General features: G+C 44.0%; 1 protein-coding gene and 1 long non-coding RNA gene across 3 annotated transcripts in view; one reads left to right on the top strand and one right to left on the bottom strand.

Moving 5' to 3' along the window:
• LOC125282526 (uncharacterized) overlaps nucleotides 1-1,411 on the bottom strand; it is a 240,704-nt gene extending 239,293 nt beyond the window's left edge. Inside the window, exons 1-2 of the long non-coding RNA XR_007189637.2 lie at nucleotides 1,330-1,411; nucleotides 433-553 (exon numbers count right to left, since the gene is read on the bottom strand). This is a non-coding gene — a long non-coding RNA (uncharacterized LOC125282526). The remainder of the gene's footprint in view (nucleotides 1-432; nucleotides 554-1,329) is intronic.
• Nucleotides 1,412-1,514: 103 nt separating this feature from the next.
• The window catches only part of PDGFD (platelet derived growth factor D), a 224,810-nt gene continuing 213,665 nt past the window's right edge, over nucleotides 1,515-12,659 (top strand). For both annotated transcript variants that reach the window (XM_026505880.4, XM_026505879.4), the window contains exon 1: nucleotides 1,515-1,651. In XM_026505880.4, the coding sequence (XP_026361665.1) occupies nucleotides 1,528-1,651 (124 nt within the window). In that variant the 5' untranslated portion in view covers nucleotides 1,515-1,527. The remainder of the gene's footprint in view (nucleotides 1,652-12,659) is intronic.

The following is a 12,659-nucleotide window of genomic DNA, read 5'->3' as shown; positions in this document are numbered from 1 at the left end:
ATGAACCACATGAATCTCAGCTCATATGAGAAGAGCACAGGTATCGTAGTCCGTGTTGGACTGTATAATTGTCAAGTGTCTTTTTTCCTGCACTTCCTACCCTTCTCAGATGCTCCCGGCTCTCTTTATCTGGATATCGCTGACTTCTCATATCCCAGACTTTCAGGGGCTGGAAGGCCTAAAAGATACTAGTAAATGTCTCTTCTAGGCCTTGAGCAGCTGAGAAATTATGTAAATTTGGATTTTAATTCAGCTACAAAGCTAAATACCAAAATTATTTCATATAATTCTCACCACAACCATACAAACTAAAAATCCCTCCTTTTCTAAGTAAAAACACTGAGGCTCAAGGGGTCAAATGCTTTACTCAAGGTAACACAGCTAGTAAGCAGCAACGCGAGACCCACTCCTTTTCCCAATATAGTTTCTTACCCGGGGGAGATAGATGCATGATGCAGAAGTTTCTAGAATCCAGAGTCAGTTCCTCTGGACCTCTGAGCTTCCAGATACTGAAAGGAGGGAGGCCTAAAGGCCTGGTGTTCCCTGCTTCTTGCTGTGGACCATGGAAAAGAAAAATGTAATGTTCTCTCAACTTCACTTTGCCAGTGTGCCCCTGCTCAACCCCACCCTGACCTCTAGCCCCTTCTCCTGTGCAGGGGGTGGGGGTGGGCATATAAGATTATCCCTGACCATTTCTTCTACCCTTCATCACATGGGGCCAGCACAACTAGAGCCCCTGGGATAAGAAGGACCTCTGCTCCCCTCCCACCCCTGGGAAAATAACCTTGACTCAGCTAAGGTCACGCCAGGTACTGGAGCTCCTAAGCAGCTCTGAGTCAAGCTCCTTTACCTTGCACTGTCCCACCTTCTCACCTAGTGACATGCTGAGTAAGCAGAATCTGATTCTGGCCCAACTCCAGGCCCCATCCCCACCCCACCCCGCCCTCATCAAAGCATGAGTTCAGCTCCCTGCGGATGGACTAGCCGGCCACTTGGGGAGAAGTGTGCTGGGATTCGAGCCTCTCCCCTCCTCCTGACCCCCCCAACCCCCACCCCGCTCCCCGCTGGCGGGCCGCACTGGGCTGACCCCCGGACAGCCGGGTCCCCCCTCCCACCCCTGCAGCCCCGCACCCGCGCACCCGGGGCCTGCTGGGGGCGGGGCGGAGCGCGCGCCTCCCGGCTCGGGGACTGCGGGGCCGGCGGAGGCCTTGGCCGCTCTGAGCGCTCGCTCGCCCGCCCGGGACGCCGCCCCCGCTGCCTGTGCTGCCGCCGCCGGCCGCCGGAGGGGGCGGACCAGCGTCAACCTGTTGTGTGTCCCGCCACCCTCACCCGGCCTGCGGCTCCACAAGGAAGTGCGGCGCCCACACGCGCTCCGAAAGTTGGGCATGCAGGAAGTGCGCGCCCGGCACGGCCACTAGCTCGGCGGCCCGGCCCTCGCGCGGGAGCGCAGGCGGCACAGCGCGGCGTCCGGCCCGGCGGCCCCCGGCTTTCTCCTGCGGCGACGCGCTCCCCGGCCCCCGGATCCCAATGCGCGCGCTCGGCCTCGTCTACACGCTCGTCTGCGCCAACTTTTGCAGCTATCGGGACACTTCTGCTGCGCCGCAGAGCGCAGCCATCAAAGCTTTGCGCAACGCCAACCTCAGGCGAGATGGTGAGACATTCAGATTTTATTTTCTTTAATTTTAAAAAAATGACGTTTTTTGTTGTCGTCGTCCTTTATTTCTTTTAAAAAAACTTTTTCATATGAAGCCTGGTGAAGGCTTCGTGGCGGCGGGGCGAAGGTGTCTCGTACCTGTCCCCATTCCGGAATGGGACTGGGGGCTGCGGGACGCGTGCCGGCGGCGGGGGGCTCACATGGGTCAGGTGGCTCATTTCGCTGCACCCCAGAGAAGTCCTTTCTCTGTTGTACTCACTGATCCCAGGGCCCCGGGAGCTGCGGAAAGTTGCAGCCTGCGCCGCCCCTCGGCCAGGCTCTTAACCTTTTGAACTGGAGACTCAGATAGATGGGACATTTATGACAGGCGGAGGGACTCAAGAGTGGCTTTTTCTGGGTGGTTTGTTTTATTTTTATTGTATCAGTAGGAGGACAGGGAATGATGTCCTTCAGTCCTGCAGTCGTATCTGGAACAGAGAACTTATTTATTATTTATTTTGGGGAGATGGAGGTGTGCAGCGTTTGCCCTATAGGTCCCTGAAGTGAATTTCCCACGGGGGTGCAGCTGTGGCTCAGAAGCTCTGAGTCTGGGGGACTGGGACAGCTGGGGTTTCATCTGTCCCGCAGGGGGACCCGGCTTGTGCTATTCATTTCCTCGCACAAAAGGCTTTCCAACTGTTTGGAAGAAGCAAGACTTTAGACAGCTAACCTAAGCAAGGTCCCGAGCACACTTGTTTGTTCTCCTTTGCTCCGGAGGACACCTGGGTCAGTGAGTCCCAGAGACTTTAACTGAGCTTGCTTACTTTCTGGGCTTCCACCAAGATCTGAACTTGATTTATTCCTTTATTCTCAACTACGACTGATGTTGCCAGTAATTTGAAGCTGTTTCTACCATCTACCTGAACTGGCCCATAGTTTTTTGTTTGTTTTGTTTGTTTGTTTGTTTTTCCTTCATCAATACTATTTTTCTTTCTGTCTGCCTGTGGAAAGTTCTAACACAACCCACAAGGAGCTCACCAAGCTGTTCTTAATGGCTTCACTGAGTTGGCAATATATGTTCTCCCGTAAATTCATAGTAGCCGTCTTACTCCCTTATCAGTTTCTCTCTTGCTATGCCCTTAATTTGGACTTTACTGAAAGGCTTTTGGACTTTGAAACCACAGGAAAAACCTAGTACGTTTTCTGATGACAGGTACGCTATACATTTCAGTGTGCTCACGCCATACAAGGTGCTGTAGGTGTGTGGAGGGGGCACGGGGAAGCCTCAGGGTCACCTCCTGGCCAAAAGATGCCCTATATCTCCACAATTACTTTAGCACGGTATTTTTATGTAAAATATTCCAGCAGTGGCTTGCCCTCCATCTTAGTTAAAGCACAGAATTTTCTTACTAAAACTTAAAAAAAAAAAGGTTTAGGCTCAAGACCAAACTTTTATAGTTTTGCTTCCCTCATTAATGTTTCCACCAGGGACGGTCTTCTCCTAGTTGAGTTTTTAGATTTGTTAACGTTTGCACTTTCTATGCCCTCTTAGCCGTGTGGAATAAAATGCCATGTATAATTTGCATGACTTCATAGCCATAATTTTGTAATCCTTAGCCTCCCAAGTATCAGTTACAAGATGTCAAGGACAGAAAGTGAAAAGTATGTAACCATTGCCTGGTAACCCAGGATTCCAACTAAAACCAAGTCATGCAGCTCATATTTTTTTAAAAGAATACTCTCCTTTTAGTTTTCATTGTTAAAACTCTGTACATCTGCCTAGTCTATATGATAAATGCTTTATTTTATCAAAATTTTGAAAACTACCCTGGATTGATTTATTCATATTTGAGTTAAGGCTGTTTTTCAATTACTAACAGCACACACATGCACACACATTTTGATTAATTTGGATTGCTCAACACTTTCCTCAATGTCAGTCTCATTTTGCAAACAAAACTAGGAGGGGGGGAAAGGTTAGATTAAAAAAATTGTTATATACAGAGTAAAAAAAAAATTAATACTCGTCATGGGTTATAGTTTGGGGAATTTTCAAAAGTCATCTTATTCTTAAGTGTTACAGAGCATGCATTCTCAAAGAGAGACAAAATTGCCCGAAAGTAGCAAAATCGGATCTTAGAGGGTGAAAAAGTCTTAAATACTACAATGGTTTGTGATCCTCCAAAGGGCCAGTATATATAAAGAAGTAGACCGTATATCTGTAGTGTTCAATTTTATGGGAGGGGACATGATTAGGAAAAAAATCTAAACAGGCTTTTGAAGGGAGGATTGATGATAATGGAAAAAAAAAAAAGTTGAGAAGCACTGCCATAGGTTTTGCTGAGGGAGTAAGAATAAAGGGTCTTTGAAAAAGTCTAGACATCATCTGGAAAATCTTAATCACAACAGTTGGGCTGATGAGAGAAAGTAATAACGTATTAAATTAAAACCCTTGTTCTAATTCCAGACATTTTTAACTGGTTCCCCTGAAGTTCCTTTGTTAAGGAAGACAATAGTCTTGTTCTTTGGAGTATCATTTTAAAACAGGGTGTAAGCCTGGGGAGGACATGGGTATGGAATGTAATAAGGGGAAATACAAAAGATAAAAGTTTCCAAACATTAATGTAGAGTCCTTAGGAGATCAGACCCTCAGATTACAAGTGGTGGTAAGTCACAATAGAAAATTAGCCCTGACCCTTGAATAGGGTTTTAGAAACCAGTACCTAATGATGGAATAATCTTCATTCATAGCTGAGTGCCATCAATTTGTTCCCACTGACCCTGTTAGCTGCTACCTAATGCTGGAATCAAGATAAGAACAAACAGGGCAGACATCCTGTCATGGGCATGAGATGTGTTGGATCCTGTCCAGCCTGACACACAGAAAACTTGTTTTTTTTTTTCTACCTGTACTGGAGAGATCCAGATAGCTGGAATAGCTAGAAATGGTACGGAAGTGTTAGAGTCAATAAATGATAATCTCCTTCTACCCAGTGTAGGAGGCCGGTCTGCTGCTGTCTCCTGGCCTTCCAGAACTCTCCATCACAATATATTTGTATTATAAAGGGGTATCTGCAGACTCCTTCCCAGCACCTGCAGAATGGCTCAAGGTGACCCAATGGTGGTGGAATTTGGTCCCTGTCTCCAGGAGGAAACTGGATTCTACAGCTAAGATGGATAAAAGTATCATAGTTTGCAAAACTTAATTGAATATTTATACTTCCTTATATCAAATTTATTATTCTTAAACTGATTTACTTTTGACACCCATTCCTGATGTCCCTCCTAGCACAGAGAAAGTCTTAATTTAGCAGCACAATCCCCATATTCTTATTTTAGTGCCTGTGCAGTTGGTGCTTTTATAATAACTGGTCACAACTGTGTTACTCAGAGTGAGGATCAAGAAATATAAAGGTAGCAATTAACTGACAGTATTACTTATTTTAAAAGTAAACTAGACAGGACTTCCTGCTGGGGGTCCGGGGTTAGGGATACAGATGCTCTCTTCATTTTCTTGACCTTTTGTTGTTTTCTGTGTTGCTTTCAGGTGCTGGTGGGAAATGATTCTGAATTTAAATTTGTTTGCTTAATATGCCAATACTTGAATTTTCTGTTATATTATCATTACCTAGTGATAGGCCTGCAGGTTTACTAATTGTGGTCTTAAATCTTTAAGGAGTCAAGCTTGTTTCTTAGATAATGTGGGTTTCTGTCATCAGTGATGACAAAGATTAGATCTTTTAGGAAAGGTGACAAAAGAGAGGACAATGTAAACAAATTACTAGGTTTATTTGTTTTTTTTAATGTATGTCAGTAACACTGACATGCAATATCCTTTATATGCACCCCTATATATAGGATAGATATTCTGTATGTTGCAGCACTATTTGCAATAAAGACATTATTTTTAAAGTGTGTGAAAGCTGAGAATCAGGTTAGTGTCAGATCTTATGTTCTTCTGATTTGATATTTTCTGTTCAACTCCAAGGGCATTAAAGTTTCATAATCTCATAGAGCATCATGGTGATTATGGATTTTAAGTGTAACATGGCTTTGACTTGCTGCCATGGGTTATAGTATTTAATATAGGTTCTTCTAAAGAGGTGTGTTTAAACAGGTGACATATTCTGTGTAGGAGGAAATGCCACTAGGTTGTGAGTTACGGTAATGACAATTTTGTCTATGGGATTTTCCCTCTCAGGGAATGGGAGCAAAACTTCATTGTTTCAGAACAGTATGGTCAACCAGTGGAGCATTGTCCCCAGAGTTATTGATCTCTAATGACCAGTGATAAGCATGCTGTCACACAGGTCTCCTGAGTATGCGTGGTCTCAGCCCCATCATTCTGAGTCTGGAAGGACGTGTGTATTTATGTCTGTCCTTGAGAGCTGAGTCATAATGCACATTTTCTCCCTTCTGGAGCTGCTCTTCCACTTTCCCTGCTGAATCAATCCGATTAGCTTAAAAAGGTACTCCCTGAGCACTGTAATAAAATCTTCCTTATATTTAAAATAAGGACATCTTTTAAGTGAGCCAGGTGTGGCTGCTCCTAGCTTATCAGTGCCATGTCCTTTAGGGAATGATTTGGTCTCTTCACAGAGGAGTCAGATGGCAGAAGGTGGAAGTGAATCGTATTTGAGCTGTCTGTCCTTTTTTAAGGTTGTCTCTTTTTAGTTTGTTCCTTACTTGGTGTGGACTGTCCTCTAAACATGAAACGTTGAAAATGAATGTACAAATAGTTCTTTGTCCTGAGCTCTGCTGCTGACCCCCACTGTAACTTACTCATGTCTATGGCAATTATTTATTGTATCTCTAAGCTTTGCCAGTTGCGGTATTGGGTGCACAGTTATCTAGCACATTATGAACAAAACATGCCCAGTTCCGGCCTTCTTCCAGCCTGTAGTCTCCTGGACAATAGAGACAAATGCATGCTTTGTGCCAGTGTATTACCATTGTCTTTCAGATGCGTTCTGAAAGCCCCAGGATTCTCCACCTATTCTTCAACAGAACTGTTCCACATGCATCTCTACATTTTTGCTTCACATATTTGAAGCCATCAAAAGACTTTTATTTGAAAATAATTTATTTTGCAGTTAGAAAAGTGTGAAGGCACAGTGTAGTGTGATAGTTGCTTTTATGGGGGAAATGCACAGGGGTATGGGAATTCACAAGGAGCACCTAATCTAGATTTGAGGGATTGGGGAAGGCTTCCTGGAGGAAGTGGTGAGTAGAGTCAGAAGGGAAATGAAGGGTGAGTAAGTTGGAGGCGGTGAGGAAGGAGGGTGGAGTTTGCTAGTTGGAGACAGCCCTTGCCGAGATTTGAAGTTGAGAACATAACCATCATGTGTCTACCAAGTAAAGGTCTGGGAAGTAATGTTAGGGAGTTCAGCCATTTGTAGGGCGATGAGAAGCCACTGGAAGAATTAGTTTGGAGAAAGATAGGGCCTGTGCCGTGTTTGAATACTGCGTGCCCATGCTCCTGAGAAGTCACCCAGGCCAGTGCTGTGATCGGGAACAGTCTCCCAATACCTCCACTGCCCGTGGGACATGAACACAGGACCACTTAATTTTCAACATGATTGTGGTGGATGTGGCTGGTTTTCCTAGCCCAAAATTTCCAGATGTAAGACACTGGTGTCCTGGGACGTCACTGAAGTCCCCTCCCCCTGGATGCCCCCGCTGTGGCTCAGCATGCCAGATGCTAGATTCTGTTCCCCGTACCTGAGGTCTCATTCAGATCATGTAGATAGTCGGTGCGTTTACAACATTTTAGGGTATTTCAAACTTCCATATTGCAGGATTAATTCAATTTAAAAGGGAACATTTTTACACTGACTTTTATGTGAAGGACGGTTTTGGCAAAAGGTACAGGGGGATAATCCATAATAGCCAAAAAGAAAGAATCCAAGACAAATACTGCAGCAAAAAAATGTTCTCCCTCCCCACACAGTATTTCAGGACCAAATGTAAGTCATAAATAAAGGAGTAAGCCCACGAGACACTAAAGTGCACAAGTGCACACACAGGAAGAAATATTTTCTTCCAAGGATTTTTTTTCAGAATAGGAATGAAGCATGCCTTGTTTTTACAAGCGTTGATGATGCATATAATAATATATCTTTTCTCTGCTCTGTACCATGGTATGCTGACATCAATATATTAGCTTTAATACTGATAGATTAATACTGGGCTTTTTTGTGCTTCGTGCTGTGTTCAGGTTAGTGGTTTTCGTGTAGTTGGGAGGCAGGGGTGTCTCTGGAAACACTCTGGTCCAGGCATAGAAGTTGTCTTTCATATGAGGAGGGATGTTTTCTGATTTTAGGTTTTTTACTTGAGCACTTTTTTGTAGAGTGTTTACGAAGACAGATAGTTTCAGAGGCAGCACTTTGCCTGCAAAAGTGAGCCAGATGTGATTTGGAATCTTGTACCTTAGGATTCTTGATTTCTGGAGTTTGGAAGCCAGTGTGCCTTCTTGGGACTGAAGGAGCTCCATGAAACCTGCTGGGTGTGCTGAATTATGTGCTCTGTGAGTTTTGAACATGTCATTTCAGACCCAGCAGGTTCTGCATTTCACTGAGACATGCCATGAGCAATCTAGCAACAGCCTGCTTTTATTTTTTTAAAATTTTTATCCATTTATTTTTTTTTGTTTATTTATTTATTTATTTTAAAGAGGGAGTGCATGAGTGAGGGGAGGGGAAGAGGGAGAGAGAGAGAATCTTAAGCAGACTCCCACTGAGCCTGGGAACCCGATGTGGGGCTAGATCTTATGACGCTGAGATCATGACCCAAACAGAAATCAAGACTTGGACCCTCAACCAAATGAGCCCCCCACGTGCCCCCAGTAACACCCCACTTTAACAGACTTGAGCTATTCGGCAACCTCTACAATGTAAGATGCAACCAGGTGAACCAGTAAGTATGCAATAAATCCACTTCAAAGCCAACATCAGTGTTGCAGAGTTTGTAAATGAGTTCATAAGTTCATGTGTCAGACACGAAGAGACCCTTTGCCTCTACTTTCCATGTAATTCCATCCCCTTTGTTTTGGTAGTTTTTATATCCACAGCAGAATAGGAGCATGATATTGGAATAGAGAACAGGACTGGTTCGAGTTATGCACACTGTTGGTACAGAGAACTGACAGCTAGTAGTTTTTCTGCCTCTTTGTCTTTCCACGCCTTGGAAAGCAATCATGAGAATGTAAGGCTTCTTATTGAATAAGGCCAAGAAAGTTTCAGCCTGCAAGGGACTGAGTGTCTGTTTCCCCCCAGAATTCATACATTGAAATCCTAACTCCCAGCGTGATGATATTAGAAGGTAGAGCCTTTGGGAGGTTATTAATGGCGTTAGCGCCCTTATACAAGGGACGCCAGGGACATCCCTCACCCTTTATGCCAAGAGAGGATACAGCAAAAAGATACCCAGGCCTTGATCTTGGACTTCCGGCCTCCAGACCTGTGAGGTATAAACTTGTGTCGTTTAAACACTCTGCTATTTGGTTGCAGCAGTCTGCGTGGGCTAAGACATACCTTGCTCCAGATGCCACCAGGGAATTACTATGTTACAGCCCAGTAATGTTGCTGATTTTTAAAATCATGTGCTTGATTACGGCGCCTTGGGGGCTCAGTCGGTGGAGCGTCTGACTCTTGGTTTCTGCTCAGATCACGATCTCAGGGTTGTGAGATCCAGCCCTGCATCTGTCTCTGTGTTCAGCTGGGAGTCTGCTTGGGGTTCTCTCTCTGTCTCCCTCTGCCCCTCTCTGCCCCCCTCACAAGTGTTCTCTCTCTCTTTCTCTCTAAAAAATTTAAATAAATGAAATAAAATTATGTCCTTAAATCATAAAGGAAAGTTTAGATGATGTGTTTAGTGGGTTTACTGGTGTCCTAAACTGAAAGTGGTATTAGCTGCAGTATATATGGATTTCAACCAGAAAATTGGCATTTCTATGTCAACCTTGTGGAAAAGAATGATTGCAGCCTGCATGATAATAAACACATTATCATTCTTTTGGTAGTAAGTAATAGATTTGTGTTTGTCAAGAGGGAGATGAAGAGGGATTTTATTGGCACTTTGGATTAGACCATTTTGAGGTCAGAATTCTTAATAACTTGAGTGAAGACATAGCACACATCTGCTAAACTTAGGTATTTTAGCTGGAAAGAATAGTTAGTGAGTTGGAGTAGATGTAGAGAGGTAGGCTTTCTTGTAAAGGGCCAGATAGTAAATATTTTAGGTTTTCAGGCTATAGTGTCTCTGTTGCAATGACTTGACTCTGCCATTGTAGTATGAAAGTAGCCATGAAATTATGAACAGTTGTGGCTGTGTTCATTCCAATAAAGTGTTATTTACAGAAACAGTGTGGGTCTGAAGGCTGTGATTTGCTGACTGCTGAATTAGAAAATCCATGTGCTCTTAGGTGAAAATGATTGGCTGATCTTTTGAAATTCAACAGGAATAAGTGAAAAATCTCATTCTTTGGCTAGGAAACAAGAGCAACTACATAATTACAAAATGGAGTAACTTGGATTAACATCAGCTCATGCCATGATGGATGGTTGGATGGATGGATGGATGGATGGATGGATGGATGGATGGATGGATGGCTAGATGAATAGATAGGTAGATGGTTGGATGGGTGGACAGGTGGGTGGGTGGATGGATGGATGGATGGATGGATGGATAGATGGATGGATAGATAGGTGGATGGATGAATGGGTGGATGGATGGATGGATGGATGGATGGATGGATGGATAGATGGATGGATAGATAGGTGGATGGATGGATGGATGGATGGATGGATGGATAGATAGGTGGGTGGATGGATGGATGGATGGATGGATGGATGGATGGATAGATGGATGGATAGAAGGATAGATAGGTGAATGGATGGATGGATAGATGGATAGATGGATAGATAGGTAGATGGAGAGGTAGATGGATGAATGGATGGATGGATGGATGGATGGATGGATGGATGGATAGGTAGATGGATGTACATGTCTATATCTGTGTCTGTATTGTTAACTGGTTTAAATTAACACAGCTTATGTTTCAACAAATGTGTAGTTGCTAAACAGCAGTCACTGTTTAAACCTGGGATCAGCATTAATACTATGTCAGGATCAGGGCGGCGGCAGTGCTCTTTTAAGTCAGACTCTGTTCCAGTCCATCGTGTATGAGGGTTAGTGGTCAGGGTCCCTCTCCTGTGGACCAATCTGCTGACTCCTTCAGTCCCATGACCTAAACCCACAGTTTACTACTCTTCTTTTTTTACATTTTCCTTCTTTTGGGCTCCATCTCCTCAGCCAACATGTGTGGTCAAGTTTCTTTGCACCCTCCCACAATGTATGCAAGCTGTTTTACTATTTTTCTATTTTATCACCATATAAGCATCTTTGGTTTCACCATGACTCCCTGTCTCCACCTCTCTCCTCTGCCTTACCCACTGTCACTCCCATGGCTCCCCTGAACACTCTGGGCGATGTCACTGTGATTTGTAACCTCCCCCGTGATGGGTCGCTCTCGTCTTGCAACACTGCCTTCCCTTGGCTTGACACTGCCTCACCTTTGCCTTAACTGCTCCTAACTGCCAGGTTTGAAATGGTGATAGAAATAAAGCTGGGAATAACACAGTACTTGTTTTAGGTTCTTTAGAGGAGCAAGATTAGAGAAGGCCTTAAGAAGTGTATTTTACATGTTATTGTCCCTGTAACATTTCATTATGAATAATGAAGTAGCAAAGATCTTAGAATGTAGTAGGGATTTTGTTAATACAGAAAGAGCATACAAAGATAAAAAATATATTGCAACCTAGTAATGGCTATAATTGCCGTATTTTGTGAAGCAATATGTATAAATACATTAAATATATACACATATATGTATTTGTGAACTTAAAATGTTTTAAATAGAAGGGTTTTTATGGCTATGGAAATGCAACGTTGAACACAGACATAGATTTTGTTTTCTTGTATCATTGAGCACTCTTTTATTTCTTTATTTTCTGTCTCAGCTAGGTGTTTGTCTCACTGTCTGCCCTGGAAATACTGGTACTTTTTTTAAGGCTCCGACGTCAGCCATATTGTCTCACTTTTCTCACTGATCATCTCTGGAAGATCTTAGTTTTGTCCGAAGTGTCAATTGCTGCTTATGTGTTGGAGACCTGTGAACATGCGTTTACTGCCTCTGCCTCTTCACCGAGCTCTGAACGTGACGTCTACGTGGGCTGATTCCACTGGTGCTTAAAGTAAGCTCTCCAGCTTGGAGGCCTGAGAGTGAAATAATGAGGTGTTTTTTTTTTTTGTCGTTTTTTGTTTTGTTTTGTTTTGTTTTGTTTTTAATATTAGCTTACTCATCCAGTGGTGAACGCCTTAGCAGTATTAATCCTTGTGGCTAATTCTTTCGGACACAGCACAGTTATGTTTGCATGGACCATGGGTGGGAATACGGGCAGAGGGACTGCATCACTCCGTCATCTTTCCGGACCCCAACACTCCCCAGGAAGAATTGGCTACTCCTTTATTTATCGCCCATTTCCGTCATAATGCCTCTCACGGTACTTATTTATTTACCTGTCTGACATTTTCTGAGGCTTGCCGTATTTAGTACAGCCAGGGGTGCTCATTGTCCGTTTCCTTGTCCAGCACATGGGAGACGAATCAGTAAATCTGCCATAACCCGTGTCTCCTTTCTGTGCCCCATCTTTGAACCGCGTGAGCCCTCCCACCAGCAGACTATAAAGGAGTGGAGAAGAGGTGTTTAAACTCTGAATCGAGGGTGACGGATTTCTGTTCATTGTCTGGGGGCTCTTGATATTCTAGAACAGGCCAGGCCATAGGAGTGGAGGAACAGGTAAGGGAAGGTCGTGGAGATACACACTTGAAGCTTTGGGAGCCTGTGCAGAATCCACGCAGGTGGAATCTAGAGACAGGAAGGCAGGAGAGAAACATTTTTTTTTTTAAGATTTTATTTATTTATTAGAGAGAGAGAGCGAGCACAAGCAAGGGGAGCAGGCAGAGGGAG

Source organism: Ursus arctos, unplaced genomic scaffold, assembly GCF_023065955.2.
Source record: "Ursus arctos isolate Adak ecotype North America unplaced genomic scaffold, UrsArc2.0 scaffold_22, whole genome shotgun sequence".
Lineage (NCBI taxonomy): Eukaryota > Metazoa > Chordata > Mammalia > Carnivora > Ursidae > Ursus > Ursus arctos.
Note: the sequence above shows the minus strand (reverse complement) of the source record. Positions and strands in the feature narration are given on the sequence as shown.